General features: G+C 37.2%; 1 protein-coding gene across 3 annotated transcripts in view; it reads right to left on the bottom strand.

Annotated features, from left to right (window-relative positions):
* Positions 1–5,350: 5,350 nt before the first annotated feature.
* LOC121370956 (BRCA2-interacting transcriptional repressor EMSY-like) overlaps positions 5,351–20,142 on the bottom strand; it is a 35,248-nt gene continuing 20,456 nt past the window's right edge. For 2 of the 3 annotated variants that reach the window (XM_041496516.1, XM_041496531.1), the window contains exons 17-24: positions 16,502–17,303; positions 13,325–13,491; positions 11,814–12,060; positions 11,176–11,332; positions 9,232–9,314; positions 8,460–8,539; positions 7,643–7,807; positions 5,351–6,733 (exon numbers count right to left, since the gene is read on the bottom strand). In XM_041496516.1, the coding sequence (XP_041352450.1) occupies positions 6,671–6,733; positions 7,643–7,807; positions 8,460–8,539; positions 9,232–9,314; positions 11,176–11,332; positions 11,814–12,060; positions 13,325–13,491; positions 16,502–17,303 (1,764 nt within the window). In that variant the 3' untranslated portion in view covers positions 5,351–6,670. The remainder of the gene's footprint in view (positions 6,734–7,642; positions 7,808–8,459; positions 8,540–9,231; positions 9,315–11,175; positions 11,333–11,813; positions 12,061–13,324; positions 13,492–16,501; positions 17,304–20,142) is intronic. The other variant, XM_041496521.1, reaches the window with a different exon arrangement.

The following is a 20,142-nucleotide window of genomic DNA, read 5'->3' as shown; positions in this document are numbered from 1 at the left end:
AGAATCAATTTTTCATCAATTCAGTTGTAGCCCAGTGGTAAAGCACTCTCCCGGTGACTGGTTTGTCGTGGATCGATTTGTCGTTCCAGCCACAGTTCCACAACTGGTGTAACAAAAGGCAGTGGTATTTGCTATCCTGTCTGTGGGATGGTGCAAATAAAAGATCCTTCGCTACTAATGGAAAAAATGTAGCAGGTTCTACATGTTAAAATTACCAAATAGCTGATGATTAATACATCGGTGTGCTCTAATGTTAAATGAAACGAACTATAACTTTTCAGTTGTAATCTGTGCTAAATTATGCAATGGTGAAATTGGGCTTTAACAGGAATGTTACATGTGGTGATGCCATTCTGAACTAAAACAAAAAAACCCACAAACTAGAAAAACAACAAAAAAAAACAGAAAAAAATAAATTTACTGAATATGTGCTTTTAAAGTGAATCCTTTGAAATATATCTAAAATGATAAAATCGATGACCATGTGTATTGATAAATTTTATTGCACTATCATTGTTCATATAATTACATAATACACTTAAGACATGGAACATATTAAGAAAGGAATTAAACGAGCAACCGTAACAAATGCTAGGAATCTGGTGTGAAGACTTCTGTACAGTTAATTCTAAATTAAAAGTATGTACAATCTACACATAACTGTCATGTAGAACATTCTTTACACCCTAGTGGACTAAATAGTCTAGTTTCATTAGTTAGTGTATGTTGAATTTTACGTATAAACTTACAACTCGAGTCCTGAGTGACAGCACACATTTACTATAAGTTATTTATATGTCCGAACCAATTGATTTGTAAATTGCACACATAAATTGTATTTCTTTGTTATTTCCAAAACACTTTTACTTTTCTTCTTACATCAAACCAAACAAATTATTTACACAAAAAAACATTTTAATAGAATGATGGGACGGCTATAGACCAAATATTTCTGTCTCTGTAAAGCTACATTTCATATTTTAGATTTTTTAAAAAATTATTTGTCCATTTTATATGAACATAAAACAAATACCATATAGACAAATAATTACAAAATAAACAGAAAATATGAAATGTAGCTTTAAAGAGACCGAAATATCCAGTCTACAAATAACCATGCATACACCATGATTAAGTTTATGCAGTAACTGACTTGTACCACATTCCAGAGGGATGTGCTAAGGAAAGAAGAAATGTTTTATTTAACGACGCAATCAACACATTTTATTGACGGTTATATGGTTAAGGACCACACAGACAGGAAACCCGCTGTCACCACTACATGGGCTACTTTTTCCAATTAGCAGCAAAGGATCTTTGTTTAACCAGTTATGGATCACTGGTCAGAGCAAGTGGTTTACACCTACCCATTGAGCCTTGCGGAGCACTCACTCGGGGTTTGGAGTCTGTATCTAGATTTAAAATCCCATGCCTCGACTGGGATCTGAACCCAGTACCTACCAGCCTGTAGAACCACGACGCCACTGAGGCCGGTGATGTGGTAAGGAAGTCTAGCTCATGAAAGGTGGGGTTTAAAAAGTGTGCAGTTATACAGATTTATTGTACACTTTTGTCAATGGGGGGGAAAAACGGCCTGAGCTTGGTACAGTGTGTAGTTGAAGGAAGGAAATGTTTTATTTAACGATGTAGTCAACACATTTTATTTATAGTTATATGGCGTCGGATATTGACAGAGCAAACCCGCTATCTCCACTTCATGGGCTACAAATTTTTCTATTAGCAGCAAGGGATTTTTTTATATGCACCATCCCACAGACGGGATAGTACATACCACAGCCTTTGTTACACCAGTTGTGATGCACTGCCTGGAACAAGAAATAGCCCAATGGATCCACCAACGGGGATCGTTCCTAGACTGACCGCGCATCGAGGGAATGCTTTACCATTGGGCTACATCCTGCCCGCTATCCTTTGCTACTAATAGAAAAATGGGCCACTGATAGGGATCGATCCGACCGCATCAATCGAGCGCTTTACCACTGGGCTATGTCCCGTCCCGTCCCGTCCCCTGCCCTAAGGAACTGACAACCTAATACAGAGTCCCGTTTAGCAAATTTATTCATTTAAAATATTTCATGATTACAAGTAGATTGACCTCTTTAGTATGTATAAATAACCCATTGGTTTGAAGTTACTTGTTATTTTTATTACTAAATGATACCAGCTGTGTAAGTGGTGTACTGCCATTCATAGAACATGAGGTGGTGCTCTGGCATAAAGGTGGATAACTTTTTAAAAAATTAATTATATCTCTACTGATTTTGGTATTTTTTTGCAAGTTACCAAAACATGGTATGGTACTTTCTAAAAATAGCAATCATGTAGCCCTCTCGACAGGACTTATTTTTTTACAGAATATATTCTGACCTAGAAAATGTATTGAAATGCATACAAAAGTTAATGGTGGTGTGTAACCTTATGTTGGATGCATAATAGTAGATTAAAATGTGGTGGGATGTCATAAAACAATTTTTTCTCTTCTTTTTAATGCACATGCCATTTGTTATGTCGTGAGGTATAGGGTTGTTAAGTCTTTTCTCAGTTTCACAGATCTGTCTTGAGATTCCAACTGTCATTAAAACACAACAGATACTTCACTGCAGAGGTAGAACTATACCAAATAGCATCTTACCGGGTTAGAGTTAGAATGTCCCAAAATTTAAATAGAATCCTAAACACAGTCATGCAGGTCATTAATGAAATATGACGGAGGACTTGTCATGTATGCAGTAGATTCATTTCATTATATTTCAACTAGGAATTTTAATTTTTATACAGTGAAACCTCTCAAGACCGGACCCTCTGTAAATTGGAATTACCTCAAAACAGGATGTTTCACAGTCCCTTTTTAAAAACCAGGACAGAACTTGACCTCAATAAACCAGATCCCTCTTAAAACTGGACATTTGTCTTGGTCCCAAGGGTGTCCGGTTTAGAGGGGTTTCACTGTACTATGTAGTATTATGTTTGAAACACATCTAACGGACCACTACAATTATCACAATTTTTGTGCATAACTGTGATAGACAAGATCACTTCTTGTTTTAACTTTAAAATAAGTAACTCAATCTCCCACCTTTTTCCATGATTTTATTTATAACTAGATCTTGATAAAAAGGTTATATTTGGCAGTTTTAGCTACATAATTATATTTACCATTATAGGCTTCCGAGAACTGAAACAAATTCAGGTAACCCATTTTCATTTTGCTCAACTCATTATGACTACATAAATGACGTCCAGAATTGGATTATGCAAAATTAGATGTGTGTGATTGAGGCATGTACCATAGTATCGTTCTCACAATTAGATGTGTGTGATTGAGGCATGTACCATAGTATCGTTCTCACAATTAGATGCGTGTGATTGAGGCATGTACCATAGTATCGTTCTCACAATTAGATGCGTGTGATTGAGGCATGTACCATAGTATCGTTCTCACAATTAGATGCGTGTGATTGAGGCATGTACCATAGTATCGTTCTCACAATTAGATGCGTGTGATTGAGGCATGTACCATAGTATCGTTCTCACAATTAGATGCGTGTGATTGAGGCATGTACCATAGTATCGTTCTCACAATTAGATGCGTGTGATTGAGGCATGTACCATAGTATCGTTCTCACAATTAGATGCGTGTGATTGAGGCATGTACCATAGTATCATTCTCACATTTTTCGGAGGCCTGTATTGTTGTCTATGGGATTTGATTTCGAGGTATTCATGCTACCTAGATGGTAACATGGATATTAACTAAACTGTATATAATCCTACCTCAGTCAAATGAACACCACATACTACATAATATACTGCACAAGAAAAGAAACAAATTTTAAAGGGACATTCCTGAGTTTGCTGCACTGTAAAATGTTTCAGACTAATACAATATTTCTACGATTAAACTTACATATTAAACATATTTTCTTGTTTAGAATATCAGTGTCTGTATATTCGGTGTGTTTCTGGTCATCATAGTATTTGTAAGTAGCCCAAACTGGATTTGGTATCCCAATAATTTCATATGTACGAAAAAAAGATATATTATTGAATAAAATTAAGTTTAAGTTTGACCTAGCACAACCGTTAGGACGATCAGAAACATGTTTGATATATAATCACTAATATTTTATTTCCAAAAATATATTTAACGTGATTACAGTTGTTAAAAAGTCTTTGTTGGTTGACATCATCATAACAGGAATGTCACTTTAATTTAGTTTTCATCCATTTATTTTGTATTATTCGTTTGAATCCCTTTACCAGTCGTTTTTGTGTCTATTAAAATTGTTAATGTCTTGTGAATATTTTTAGGCCTATTTTGACACTATTTACCAAATTAATTTTATCATGAAAAAATATATATACCTACACTCATGAGCCCAAGTAAAAAGTCCGGTTTTAATGTGTATCCGGTTTACAGAAGTTCTATTATCTAGGCCTACTGATATTTAAAAAGAGACTCTGAAATTCCAGTTTAAAGAGGCTCCAGTTTAGAGAGGCTCCAGTTTAGAGAGGCTCCAGTTTAAAGAGGTTTCACTGTATTAAAATATTCGCATATACAGTGAAACTCCTCTAAACCGGACACCATTGGGACTAAGTAAAAAGTCCGGTTTTAAGAGATACTCGACTTAGAGAGGTTCTCTTCTGCACAGATATTTAAAAAGGGACCATGAAAAACGTCCAGTTTTGAAGGAATTCCAGTTTATAGATAGTCCGGTTTTCAGAGGTTTCACTGCATATAGCTTTTGTTTGGTATTTATCCAACAAAGAATAAAATGTACAAGACATAAAATCTCAAATTCTTGTTATATTTGGAGGGTGTTTGTCTTTGCTGTGTAGGAAAATTTTGCAATTACACATCTAAATCTATTCTGACCTCATGGCAATAGAAAAAGGCATGCTTAATAATATCTTGACATCAAAAATTGATAATACAAAACGGTATGCTTAACAATATTCGACATCAAGATTTGGTAATAGAAAAAGGTATGCTTAACAATATTAACAATCAACTTACAATGTCTACAAATCATATTATAAGAATATGTCATCAAGTAATTCTTAAAGAAAGAAATGTTTTATTTAACGACGCACTCAACACATTTTATTTACGGTTATATGGCGTCAGACATATGGTTAAGGACCACACAGATTTTGAGAGGAAACCCACTGTCGCCACTTCATGGGCTACTCTTTCCGATTAGCAGCAAGGGATCTTTTATTTGCACTTCCCACAGGCAGGATAGCACAAACCATGGCCTTTGTTGAACCAGTTATGGATCACTCGTCGGTGCAAGTGATTTACACCTACCCACTGAGCCTTGCGGAGCACTCACTCAGGGTTTGGAGTCGGTATTTGGATTAAAAATCCCATGCCTCGACTGGGATCCGAACCCAGTACCTACCAGCCTGTTGACCGATGGCCTAACCACGACGCCACCGAGGCCGGTCAAGTAATTCTTAAGGTATGAGATCTATATATAACAAACTCATTTTCTCTTTATGACTGACAATGCATATAATTTGAATACAGCTTTGGGGTTTTGAAATTATCTGGGCCCACTTGTTCAAAGCATAGTTAACTTAACCCTGGGTTAGTCTAATATTTTTCCTTTTAACTACTTTTGCACAAATGCAAATAGGGTCTCCACGAGTCCAAAATATTGGACTCGAGTACCCGAGGGTCAAACTCGACCCGGACCCGAGTACCCGACACTAGATAATAATGAGATTAAGGAATAAAGTAAAATAGCATTATGGATCTTAATTCCAATGCTCAACGTGGATGCCAAATCACGCCATTGATACACTGGTCCATTATATTGCATTCCACACTGTGACATTCGGCTTTTCTTTTCCCTCCATATCTCATAGTTCTATAATGTAATCGGCGGCGAGCATAATATGGCAAAATTACGTACAAAATAGAATTAAATGAGAGTGCTCTTCCTTGCACGGGTACTAAGAGTCCTGTGAACGGACTCGAGTCTTGTTAGATTCGGCTCATGCCCGAGTACTCGAGTACTCGTGGAGACCCTAAATACAAAGTAAACTTTTGATTTGATTATGTATGGATACCTTTGGTTGTTCTAAATCAAGTTTCAAAAGTATTCTTTTCAATTGTTATTTGTATTGATTCAGTCCTTGGTTTTGAAAATTTCTGTTATCAACTGGTTATGCTAACTAACAATTGAACAGGCGGCCCCTGATGTTAAATGAAAATGCAGCAAAATTGAAGATCCATTCCAGATATGACTTAATGTGTGGGAATAAATGAAAGAATGAACAAATGAAGAAGTAAACAGATGAGTGAGTGAGCAAATGAATGAATGAATGAATGAAAGGATGGATGCAAGCATGCATGGATGGATGGATGGATGGATAAATGGATGAATGAATGAATGAGTACATTTATGAATGAATGCATGCATGAATGAATGTTTCTGTATGAATTAAAAAGTAGATGAAGTCAAAATTGCAGATACAAGTGTTTTTGAAGACTTTCCTTAAGTTAAAACAATCAGTACTTTTGTCTTTGGATTCCGTAACAATTTGAATTGATATTCTGTAACAAAAACAACTGTAATGTGTGATATATAACATCAGGACTTAATAAAACAACACATGTTATGTAAACATTCCTTCACTGCTAGGATTTTGCTGGACTTTTATCAATTCGAAATTTCTTTGTTATTGGGGAAGACGTCAAACCCTGAAATGTCAAAAAGAAAATAATGAAATTTAACAACTAAAATATTGTATATCCTATTACACGCCCACACACATTGCTTTTAAAATATTACTGTTAAAGCCTTTATCACATTATACAATGAGATGCAACACAAGACGATACAATATAAAGGGTCTTTTTGCTTTTTTCTTTTTCAGGGGGTTAGATTCAATTATGAACTGAACTGAAATGACATCAAAACAGTTAACGGTTAATCAGTTAACAGAGCTATTATCAATGGAAAAAAAAAGTCAGAAAAGAATAATCTTTCAGTCCAAGTTAAATTAGATAACATGTTCACATGTTAAAGATTATTACACGGATATATGTCTCATGTTAACATGTCAAAGATTATTACATAGATATATGTCTCATGTTCACATGTTAAAGCTTATTACACGGATATATGTCTCATGTTCACATGTTAAAGATTATTACACGGATATATGTCTCATGTTAACATGTCAATTATTACACAGATATATGCCTCATGTTAACATGTTAAAGATTATTACACAGATATATGTCTTGTTAACATGTTAAATATTATTAGATATATGTCCTATGTTAACATGTTAAAGATTATTACACAGATATATGTCTCATGTTAACACGTCAAAGATTATTACACTGATATATGTCTCATGTTAACATGTCAAAGATTATTACACTGATATATGTCGCATGTTAACATGTCAATTACCGGTATTATATAGATATATGCCTCATGTTAACATGTCAAAGATTATTATACGAATATATGTCTCATGTTAACATGTCAAAGATTATTACACAGATATATGTCTCATGTTAACATGTCAAAGATTATTACACAGATATATGTCTCATGTTAACATGTCAAAGATTATTACATAGATATATGTCTCCTACCTTTTGTAACTTGTCGATCACTTTCGTTCTTTCTTGTTCGTAGAACGAGAACACTTCTTCGCAGTCCTGTTTCACTTTGCTCTGTGGGTGATTATACAGATAGCAGTTCTTCTGAACTAGCAACATGTCGAAATGGAAGTCGTCAAACGACTTGTAATCTCCTGCCTGTTATGATGGGGGGAAAAAAGGAAAGAAATGAAACCTAAGAATTGAAAAGCTGTTGTTTCTGTTATTTGAGCCTCATTGAAGGGCTTGACCTTAGCGGTAGCCTGGAGTGTTTTGGTTACCAGGTTATCGTTAGGGCTACCAAATGTCTAAACCTGGTAGTCCGCCAGGCTACTAGACTTTTTTTGTACGTTTGATTTAACACCCGATAGCCGATATATTTTTGGTGCTTCAGTGTCATTAAATATTCATTCAGTAATGTAAATTGCTATAAATGTAGTTTTCATAAGTGTACATTTCACAGTATACTGCTCATGATTTAAAACAAAAACACCCTAAAACAAAATGTTTAATTAAAATTAAATGATTTAAAAAAACAAAACATTATTTAAATTATGGGCTACCAATTTTTACTGAGGACTACCAGACTTTACAACCTGGTAGCCCTGTGGGCTACCACTGAAAAAAGTTAAGGTCAAGGCCTGCATTGTACGATGACCTAGAGGTCAAATGAGTGATTTTGTAATGTAGATATGCATGTGACGTCAAAAGTCATATCCTGTTAGTAGCACTAGCAGGATATGACTTTGCTTTATCCGTCATAAAATTCTGTCAATAAAAACAGTCGTTGTAAGACAATGTTGTAATGTACCTCTAGTTTTTTCTTGATGGTCCCAAAATCCATTGGATTTTTCACAACTGAGTAGTAATTTGGAGCATCAACTGGATCAACTGAAATAGCAACAAAATTAAAAGACGTTATATCAGCACAGATTATTTTCATAAATTCATTAACTTTTGGCTGAATATTACTAAAAAACTTAAGGAAAATTCCCTATTTTGACAGCCATTACAAAATAAAAATGCTGCTAGAACGACAATATTAAATAGGCATGGACTCCTATATTTCTTGCCCACTGGACTAAATTAGCCAGCTTCTGCATGAAACAAAATAAATCTGTCTGACCCTAGAGCTAGAACATACCATGGCTTTTGATATACCAATCATGGGGCGGGGCAGGAGGAAGCCCAGCGGTAAAGCATTTGCTTGATATGTGATCGGTTTAGGATCGATCCCTGTCAGTGGGCCCATTAGGCTAATTCTCTGGGCACTCGACTGGTATATCAAAGGCTGTGGTATGTGCTATCCTGTCTGTATCCCTTATGGAAAAATGTAGTGGGTCTCCTCTATAAGACTATATATATCAAAATTACCAGTCTGACATACAGTAGCCGATGATCAATAAAATCAATGTGCTCTAGTGGTGTCATTAAACAAAACAAACTTTTTTTTCTATTTTTTCAATCATGGGAGATTGGGGGGTGAGGGAGGAGTCCATTACACGGGGGATCCACCACTGAGGTATATCCCACCCCCAGCAGTGAGAAATGAAAGTCACTGCTCGTGTACTTGGAAAACTCACCTGGTTTAATGAACCATGCTGCAGCATTTAAGTCACCTTTGTCTCGATTCACACCTCGGAACTTTGTCATCTTCTGAATCAGACTGAAAAACACAAAGCATTAATACACAGGGATTCAGCTGTTTAACACCTTCTGAATCAGACTGAAAAACACAAAGCATCAATACACAGGGATTTAGCTGTTTAACACTTTCTGAATCAGACCGAAAAACACAAAGCATCAATACACAGGGATTTAGCTGTTCAACAAAACTAGCAAAATACCGATATTAAAGTTAAACTGGATAACAAACAAATAATTTTTTAAAAACCCAGTTAATTTATATATTAATTAAATATTAATTTTGTTTAGTGCTGGATTATTTTAAACATTTGTTCAATCAATTCATTTATTACAAAAGAGAAAAAAAGGAAAGTAAAATCATTGCTTCTCCCAACCTCAAACTACTAAATATAATGCAGTTTACTCTTCTTATAATGGGATTATTAATTTAACTTTCCCAACAGTCAATCAAACCAATGTTGTAATAGCGATAGTAAGGTATCAAAGAAATTATAAAACTACATATTTCTAGACATTGGATATTATACTCCCCAGAGTCGATTTGTATTCTTTTTCATTTTTTGAAGCCAAATGTTATAAAAGGAAGGTAGGAAATGTTTTATTTAACAACACACTCAACACATTTTATTTACGGTTATATGACATCGAACATATGGTCAAGAACCACACAGATATTGAGAGAAAACTGCTGTCGCTACTTCATGGGCTACTCTTTTTGATTATCAGCAAGGAATTTTTTTATATGCACCATCCCACAGACAGGATAGTACATACCATGGCCTCTGTTACACCAGTTGTGGAGCACTGGCTGGAACGAGAAATAGCCCACTGATGGGGATCGATCCCAGACCGACCGCACATCAAGTGAGCGCTTTACCACTGGGCTACGTCCTGCCACAAAATGTTATAAATGACCCTTACCCAAGGGCTGCCTCCACCCACCCTCCTACAGTGTTGATGTTATAAATGACCCTTGCCCAAGGGCTGCCTCCACCCACCCTCCTACAGTGCTGATGTTATAAATGACCCTTGCCCAAGGGCTGCCTCCACCCACCCTCCTACAGTGCTGATGTTATAAATGACCCTTACCCAAGGGCTGCCTCCACCCACCCTCCTACAGTGCTGATGTTATAAATGACCCTTACCCAAGGGCTGCCTCCACCCACCCTCCTACAGTGCTGATGTTATAAATGACCCTTACCCAAGGGCTGCCTCCACCCACCCTCCTCAGTGCTACAGTGCTGATGTTATAAATGACCCTTGCCCAAGGGCTGCCTCCACCCACCCTCCTACAGTGCTGATGTTATAAATGACCCTTACCCAAGGGCTGCCTCCACCCACCCTCCTACAGTGCTGATGTTATAAATGACCCTTACCCAAGGGCTGCCTCCACCCACCCTCCTACAGTGCTGATGTTATAAATGACCCTTACCCAAGGGCTGCCTCCACCCACCCTCCTACAGTGCTGATGTTATAAATGACTCTTGCCCAAGGGCTGCCTCCACCCACCCTCCTACAGTGCTGATGTTATAAATGACCCTTACCCAAGGGCTGCCTCCACCCACCCTCCTACAGTGCTGATGTTATAAATGACCCTTGCCCAAGGGCTGCCTCCACCCACCCTCCTACAGTGCTGATGTTATAAATGACCCTTGCCCAAGGGCTGCCTCCACCCACCCTCCTACAGTGCTGATGTTATAAATGACCCTTACCCAAGGGCTGCCTCCACCCACCCTCCTACAGTGCTGATGTTATAAATGACCCTTACCCAAGGGCTGCCTCCACCCACCCTCCTACAGTGCTGATGTTATAAATGACTCTTACCCAAGGGCTGCCTCCACCCACCCTCCTACAGTGCTGCTGTTATAAATTACCCTTACCCAAGGGCTGCCTTCACCCACCCTCCTACAGTGCTGATGTGTTGTGGTTCATCTACCATGGCTTGCTTTCGTTTCCGCGAACTCAGTCGCAACAAGCTATTTGTGTCCCGACCAGAATCCGTTAGAGTGCTCTCCCCTTGACTGTCAGAACTGCTACCTGAAAAATTAGAAACATTCTCTTTAAAAGATTAATACAACATTTAAGACACTCACTGATGTAGAAAATAAAATGGTGCTTTACTACCGAGCTAAATCATGCACACTAACCCAATACTGGGATTCGAAACCATGAATTCCAGCATCTCAGAAGACTTACCAGTAGGGGGACTATGTACTCAGAAGAGATCCTTAACAGCAATGTCTGTTTTGTCACAGAACAGCTTCTGTTCCTTAAGTGTTCTATGACTGAGATACATTTCACACAGTAAGCCAGTACTGGGATTTGAACCCACAAACTCCAGCGTCTTAGAACACTTACCAGTAGGGGGACTATGTACTGCCGAGACATCCTTAACAGCAATGCCCATTTAATCATAGAACAGCTTCTCTTCCTTAAGTATTCTAAGTGAGATACATTTCACACACTAAGCCAGTACTGGGATTTGAACCCATAAACTCCAGCATTTCAGAAGACTTACCAGTAGGAGGACTATGCACTGACGGAACCTCCTTAACAGCAACATCCGTCTTGTCATAGAACAGCTTCTCTTCCGACAAATGGCTGGAGAGTGTCGTGTCTTTCTCCTCAATCTGCTGTGTGGTAAATTCCTCCGATCGCAGGGTGATCAAATCAACGGTTGGTTCCATGGTGACAACAACATTTTCGCTACTCAAGCTACTATCACTTTCTTTCGATGTTTCCATGATGTCAGCTGGCATTGAAGACTTAAAAATAAATTGAGTAATTGACAAAATGTATCAAGATTCCCCCCCCCCGAAAGCTCTCTCATTTTAAAATTGTTTCCAATGAGATTAGGTTTTTAGCTACCACACAATCGTCATTACCTTCATTATGTAACAAATGTAATCAAATGGCAAGTTTTGTAAGTAGGAAAAGCATGTCTTAGTTGTGGAATCCTCATTTGGATGGGTAAAGAAAATCCTAGTCTATTGACAAAGTTAAAGCTTGGTCTTTTTAACGACACCTGCACTTCGATTTATTAATAATCGGCTATTGGATTGCACACATTTGGTAATTTTTGGACATAGTCTTAGGAAGGAAACCTGCTACATTTCTGCATTAGCAAGGAATCTTTTATATGCCCCACAACAAACAGTGTAAACACCCCTAAAATAACAATAGTATAATATAACAGCAAGGGATCTTTTATATGCCCCACAACACAACAAACCGTGTAAACACCCCTAAAATAAAAATAGTATAATATAATAGCAAGGGATCTTTTATATGCACCATCCCAAAAAAAGGATAGCACATACCACTGCCTTTGATATACCAGTTCCGGTGCACTGGCTAAAATGAGAAGGATCGATCATAGACAGACCGAGCACTTTACCACTGGGTTACGTCCCCCCCACTCCCATCGCAGTCTACTCAAGACTATTGGTGCCATTGCCACTCAAGGAAGCAACCAACGACAGAGCTATGTCTTCCCCCTTCTTAAAAAAAAGAAGAAAGAAATGTTTTATTTTTAATGATGCACTCAACACATTTTATTTAAGGTTATATGGCCTTGGATATATGGTTACGGACCACGCAAATATTGAGAGACAGCAATGTGATTTGGTATTCTTAAAAAAAGCTGAATGTGTTCTATCATACAAAAGTGCAGCGATTTCTTTGACTGGTCATCAGTCTTATATCATGGTACACTGTCTACAGGTAAGCGAACAGCCATTAAGAAAATGGTTTAGTGGAAGTGCAATAATAAAAAAAACCTGAAAATAAAGGGAAATGGGATTTTTATTTATGAAGCGGAAGAATTACATGCCTGGAGAGAAGAAACCCGCTGTCGCCACTTCATTGGCTACTCTTTTCGATTAGCAGCAAGGGATCTTTTATATGCACCATCCCACAGACAGGGTAGTACATACCACAACCTTTGGTACACAAGTTGTGGTGCACTGGCTGGAACGAGACATAGCCCAATGGGCCCACCGACGTCCCCCTTCTTAAAGTCATAGTTACCTGTGGATGAGTGATGACATTGATGGCAGATTTGTGCGTGGAACTGCTGATGTCAGACAGAGGGATGAACGAGGAGCCTTGACGAGCAGGGGCCGGTGGTGTTGTAGTGGCCGATGACGACTTAGTGTGCGCATCTTCAGAGACATCTGGTGGCATGATGACGTCTTCTAAAACAACAAGTGTAACTTGGTACTTTATAACACAACAACTGGAAAGTAAACTGTATAGGGCTATCTCTGGCACTCGTCAAGTTTGACAACTGCACATTTTAAAAACAACTGACAAATTTTCTTTTAATCTGGCAAAAAAAGTTCATGTAATAAATAAATTGTTATTTTATTGGAAAATAACTGGGTTTTTGCAATTTGTGAAGTTTTAAAAGTGATGATTTGGCAAAATGTTTTGATCACCCAGAGCTAGCACTAAAACACCCCTTCACTAACAAGTGGACTTTAGTATTTCACACCCCTTCACTAACAAGTGGACTTTAGTATTTCACACCCCTTCACTAACAAGTGGACTTTAGTATTTCACACCCCTTCACTAACAAGTGGACTTTAGTATTTCACACCCCTTCACTAACAAGTGGACTTTAGTATTTCACACCCCTTCACTAACAAGTGGACTTTAGTATTTCACACCCCTTCACTAACAAGTGGACTTTAGTATTTCACACCCCTTCACTAACAAGTGGACTTTAGTATTTCACACCCCTTCACTAACAAGTGGACTTTAGTATTTCACACCCCTTCACTAACAAGTGGACTTTAGTATTTCACACCCCTTCACTAACAAGTGGACTTTAGTATTTCACAACACAAGAAACTGTAAACAACCCTTCACTAACAAGTGGACTTTAGTATTTCACAACACAAGAAATTGTAAAACACCCCTTCACTAACAAGTGCACTTTAGTATTTCACAACACAAGAAACTGTAAAACACCCCTTCACTAACAAGTGCACTTTAGTATTTCACAACACAAGAAACTGTAAAACACCCCTTCACTAACAAGTGCACTTTAGTATTTCACAACACAAGAAACTGTAAAACACCCCTTCACTAACAAGTGCACTTTAGTATTTCACAACACAAGAAACTGTAAAACACCCCTTCACTAACAAGTGCACTTTAGTATTTCACAACACAAGAAACTGTAAACACTCCTTCACTAACAAGTGCACTTTAGTATTTCACAACACAAGAAACTGTAAAACACCCCTTCACTAACAAGTGCACTTTAGTATTTCACAACACAAGAAACTGTAAACACTCCTTCACTAACAAGTGCACTTTAGTATTTCACAACACAAGAAACTGTAAAACACCCCTTCACTAACAAGTGCACTTTAGTATTTCACAACACAAGAAACTGTAAAACACCCCTTCACTAACAACTGCACTTTAGTATTTCACAACACAAGAAACTGTAAACATTCCTATAATAACAGTAGTTTAATATAACAGTAGTTCATGTGATAATGCAAGAAATGATGCACAGTTTAACATTTATCCAACATATAACAGAACTAAATGGCAAAACCTGTTGCAGAATTCATAACATTAGTTAAAAGTTAGTTTGTTTTGTTTAACAACACCACTAGAGCACATTGATTAATTAATCATCAGCTATTGGAGTAATAACAGTAGTTTAATATAACAGTAGTTCATGTGATAACGCAAGAAATGGTGCACAGTTTAACATTTATCCAACATATAACAGAACTAAATGGCAAAACCTGTTGCAGAATTCATAACATTAGTTAAAAGTTAGTTTGTTTTGTTTAACAACACCACTAGAGCACATTGATTAATTAATCATCAGCTATTGGAGTAATAACAGTAGTTTAATATAACAGTAGTTCATGTGATAACGCAAGAAAAGATGCACAGTTTAACATTTATTCAACATATAACAGAACTAAATGGCAAAACCTGTTGCAGAATTCATAACATTAGTTAAAAGTTAGTTTGTTTTGTTTAACAACACCACTAGAGCACATTGATTAATTAATCATCAGCTATTGGAGTAATAACAGTAGTTTAATATAACAGTAGTTCATGTGATAACGCAAGAAAAGATGCACAGTTTAACATTTATCCAACATATAACAGAACTAAATGGCAAAACCTGTTGCAGAATTCATAACATTAGTTAAAAGTTAGTTTGTTTTGTTTAACAACCCCACTAGAGCACATTGATTAATTAATCATCAGCTATTGGAGTAATAACAGTAGTTTAATATAATAGTAGTTCATGTGATAACGCAAGAAATGATGCACAGTTTAACATTTATTCAACATATAACAGAACTAAATGGCAAAACTGTTGCAGAATTCATAACATTAGTTCAAAGTTAGTTTGTTTTGTTTAACAACACCACTAGAGCACACTGATTAATTAATCATAGGGTACTGGATGTCAAACACATGGTAATTTTGACAAAGTAGTCATACGAGAAAACCCGCTACATTTTTCCTAATGCAACAAGGGATCTTTTATATGCACTTTCCCACAGACAGGAAAGCACATACCACGGTCCTTGACCAGTTGTGGTGCATTGGTTGGAATGAGAATCAAAACATTTGAGGCAATTTTTAATTGCATACCATTCAGCCACAAAATATATTAATATTTAAACTAAGTATGCATTTATAGAAAATATAGCAGACCTATCAGGCAGAAGATAACCTCCCTCTGCCCAAATCCCTGATGTGGTAAATTTTGAGGTGTGATTATTTTTGGTATCATCTTGACTGCAATCTAAAGAATGGGCATAGCCAAGGATGAGTCACAAGAGCCACGCATCTCTCCCATTCACATTTTTCACCCAGCACCGTTTATATTTCCGTCTCCTCATAACACAACTCATCTAGACAGTCTTCGTGTCTCTACCCCAATGAAATCCTGGCCACGCAAATGATCTAAAGCACTAATAACAGGTAACATTGTACATAAATTTTGAAACAGATATTTTTAATACAAAATATTTTGGAGAGAAAAAAATTAATATTTGGAGGCATTACATATTTTGCATATAACTGGTGCAAGCTGTGCTACTGAGAATAATATATTGCAACAAAAATACTTTTGTAATAATTTTACATTTAGTAAACTAATTTATTTTTGCATAACATTTTTTTAATTCTGTGCTATTCGTGTAGACATTTTGTTACCTTCAGTACTGAGAGATAACTCCCCGCTTTCTTTTGACTCAGAGTTATCTTCCTTGGGTACCTCACCAGCCTGAGAGTCTGACTGGGGGACAGTAGCAGTTTCTGGAACAACAGAAGTGTCTTTTGTAGTCTCAGCTACAGTAGTACATTCTATAGACTGAGAAACTGTATTACTTTCTATAGACTCGGCAACAACAGCAGATTTTACAGTCTCAGTGACAGCTGCACCATCTGTAGGCTGAGCTGTCCTGTCTGTAGATTGAGCACCACCTTCTATAGACTGAGTAGCACCTTCTGCAGATTTACCAGAATCTCCTGTAGGTTGAGTAGCACCTTCTAGAGATTGCTGAACTATGTCTGTAGATTGAGTAATACTTTCTGTAGATTCAGTAACACTTTCTGTAGATTGAGTAACACTTTCTGTAGATTGAGTAGCACCATCCTGTGAGAAATCAAATGGATCCAGCTCAATCTGAGCCTGAGCCAGCGAGCTGCTCAACAGGTCAAAGTTTGGCGCCGCTGTCGTGGCAACCGGTTTCGGACTCTGCACGGGTGCCGCTTGAACGACTTTCGGGGGCAACCCAACGATTATGGTGTTTTTTCTCGGTTTTCGGACGCCACCTGACGAGAAGAGTCCGGTCTGGGGGTCGAGTTCTCGGCCGGTGACACTCTGACCTCGCGTGACCTCTAGCGTCCTGGTCGCCAGGCCCAGTTGCCGTGACGACGGCAGGGGTACTCGGATGTGCTGGATGTGCTCCGAGGATAGCTTGCTGCCTGGGACTGAGGTTTTGATGATGTGAATCTGAAAGGAAGGAAATGGTTTATTTCGTGACGCACTCAACACATTTTATTTACGGTTATATTGCGTCAGACATATGGCTAAGGACCACACAAATATTGAAAGAGGAAACCTGTTGTTGCCACTTCATGGGCTACTCTTTTCGATTAGCAGCAAATGGATCTTTTATATGCACTATCCCATAGACAGGATAGCACATACCACAGCCTTTGTTACACCAGTTGTGGAGCATTGGCTGAAACGAGAAATAGCCCAATGGTTCCACTGACAGAGATCGATCCTAGACCGACCACGCATCAAGCGAATGCTTTACCACTGGACTACGTCCTGCCCCTTGAATCTGAAAGAGTAAAGTCTGTTTAGTTGAATAACACCACTAGACCCATTGATTAATTAAAGCCGCACACCCTAGTTCCATCCAGCGAAAATAAATTATAATTTGGTTAATCTACAAACCTGTAACACACTTAGATCACGTTTTTATCAAATGGAATGAAAAAGCAGGTTTTATATCGATAAATACCATGGGAATCCCCATGTCCCAATTGCTTGAAATAATTTTGAAAGTTAGTATTCTGATGTCACCGGTAATGTCGCTCGAAGCACAACAATGCCTACGTCACGACAAATTTCACAGAGTGCGCACAGACTTGGGGTGTGTTCTTTTCACCTCTCCTTGACATGTTCCAACTGTTCTGTCCTGGTTGTATCCCCTCTCCAGATATCGTAAGACTTAGCAAAATTATTGGTTTTAAGGGTTTGTAACGTTTTGTATTGAGACACTTACTTGTCTGAACTTTATTGTTACTGAAAATGTTCACGAACTGTGAAGAAAAATCTCACAAATGAACAACAACAAATCGGATGTTGATTGTGCAAACCGTGCACGAGAAAACAAACCGAACCAAAATGATAACGGTCATGTGGTATACCAACATCTGTGACGTTTACACAGGAAGATTCCCTCTAAAACTAGATTGGACCTCGCTTGCTTAACGTTTTTTTCTCGACAGCACGTCTTGTGAAAAAATGCAAAAAATGCATTTCGTGGTTTTACAAACATCAGGATTACCGAAAAAGCACTTCAGGTGAATGGAAATGTGTATTCTAAATAATAAAATGTAAGTAAAGTACAATTTTATTTGTGAAAAATGGGGTTTAATAGCGAAAAACAACGCCGTAATGGTTAACAAATAGCCGTAACTAGGGTGTGTCCCTTTAAGTACTAGCTAGTGGACAAGATCAATATTTTAACACATATTATGTGTCACTGAAAATATACAAAACAGTAAAAGTTTTTTGTTTGTTTAATAACACCACTAGAGCACACTGATTTATTAATCATCGGCTGTTGGTGGTGCATTGCGCTGAAATGAGAAATAGCCCAATGGGCCCAATGATGGGGATCGATCCTAGACCAATTGCACAACAGGCAAGCATTTTACCATTGGGCTAATTCCCACCACATCACCAAAAAGACCACAACGGTTGTTCTTCACGTGAAATTCTAATAGTAGTAATACTTACACAGATTTGGGTGGGTTTTTTTTAAAAGAATAAACAGATAGGAAGAGAATTTTTTTTATGTAATATCGAATACCGCTGTGTATTAGCTGATGCTGTGGATAAGCCGACCCCTTAGTTTGTTCCTCAATATCTGGTACAAAATGGTAGGTATGACGTATAAGCCAACTCAACTTTTCGTAGTTGAAACAGGCATTAGTATAAATATACATGTATCCGATCGAGATAATGTCGGTCTTGTGCAACTAAACAGTCAATCGTGGGAATTTGTTTTGGTGAACCGATAAAAGTACAATGTACAAAAACTATTTTAATAAAGATTTTAAGATAGCTAAAAAAGAATAAAGATTTATAAAAAATCCCCTAATTTGGGATAACTTTGTTCTGTTCTTTTATTTCTCGATTGAATCGTTCACACAGACAACACTAGTTGATAAATGTAGTTTCACTTTTATACAGTGGTGTAAATATTATTTAACACCCACAATAGATAATTACAATGATTAATACTACCTTTTCCTTCCGTTCTTTTTGTAAGTGGTGATATCTCTAATAAAACGTAGTTTGTAATAATTTATTAGGAATTGTAGAATCAACAATGACAATAAGTAAAAATCATTAGTTCTGACCAATTAAATCTGCAGTTGGGAACAAAATGTCATGAAAAGACTTAATGACGATTCCAATCATGTGACACATATGGCGCCAAATACTGATACTACTTGTTAGTAGCTATTGCCAGAAATTGTCGACACAATAAAAATAAAATAAATTTGATCTAATTTCTCAAATAAAATATCACTTTTATTGTGTGTATCAAACAATCAAATGGACACTGGTATGGGACTTAATAGAGGCTGTTACAAATACTGATTAAATAATGCAACGTTAAGGTTTTGAAGCCTAGATTGACCGACAGGTTTTCTTAGTATCATATTTCTGTACACGCCAATATTTTGTTGTATTTTCTTCGACATTTTTTGTAGACTGTATATTGGCCGACCCCTCTTCTCTTGGTGGTATTTAGATGCTTAAAAAGTCAGCTGATACACAGCGATATACGGTAGGCAGATTAGAAAAACTGGAGATGTCAGACTTTAGAAGATCACTAAAACTTGAAACATACCTTAGGATTTTTAAAGAAGAAAACAAACATAGAGAAAGAAAAAAAATATATATAATAAGTACAGTTCTAATATTGAAGATGTCAGACTTAAAAAAAATCACTAAAACTTGAAATGAATCTGTTTCTTATTAAAGAAAAAAACACAAATAGATAAAGAAAAAAGATATATATAATAGGCAGCATTGTAATATT

The sequence above is a fragment of the Gigantopelta aegis genome, chromosome 1 (genome assembly GCF_016097555.1).
Source record: "Gigantopelta aegis isolate Gae_Host chromosome 1, Gae_host_genome, whole genome shotgun sequence".
Lineage (NCBI taxonomy): Eukaryota > Metazoa > Mollusca > Gastropoda > Neomphalida > Peltospiridae > Gigantopelta > Gigantopelta aegis.
Note: the sequence above shows the minus strand (reverse complement) of the source record. Positions and strands in the feature narration are given on the sequence as shown.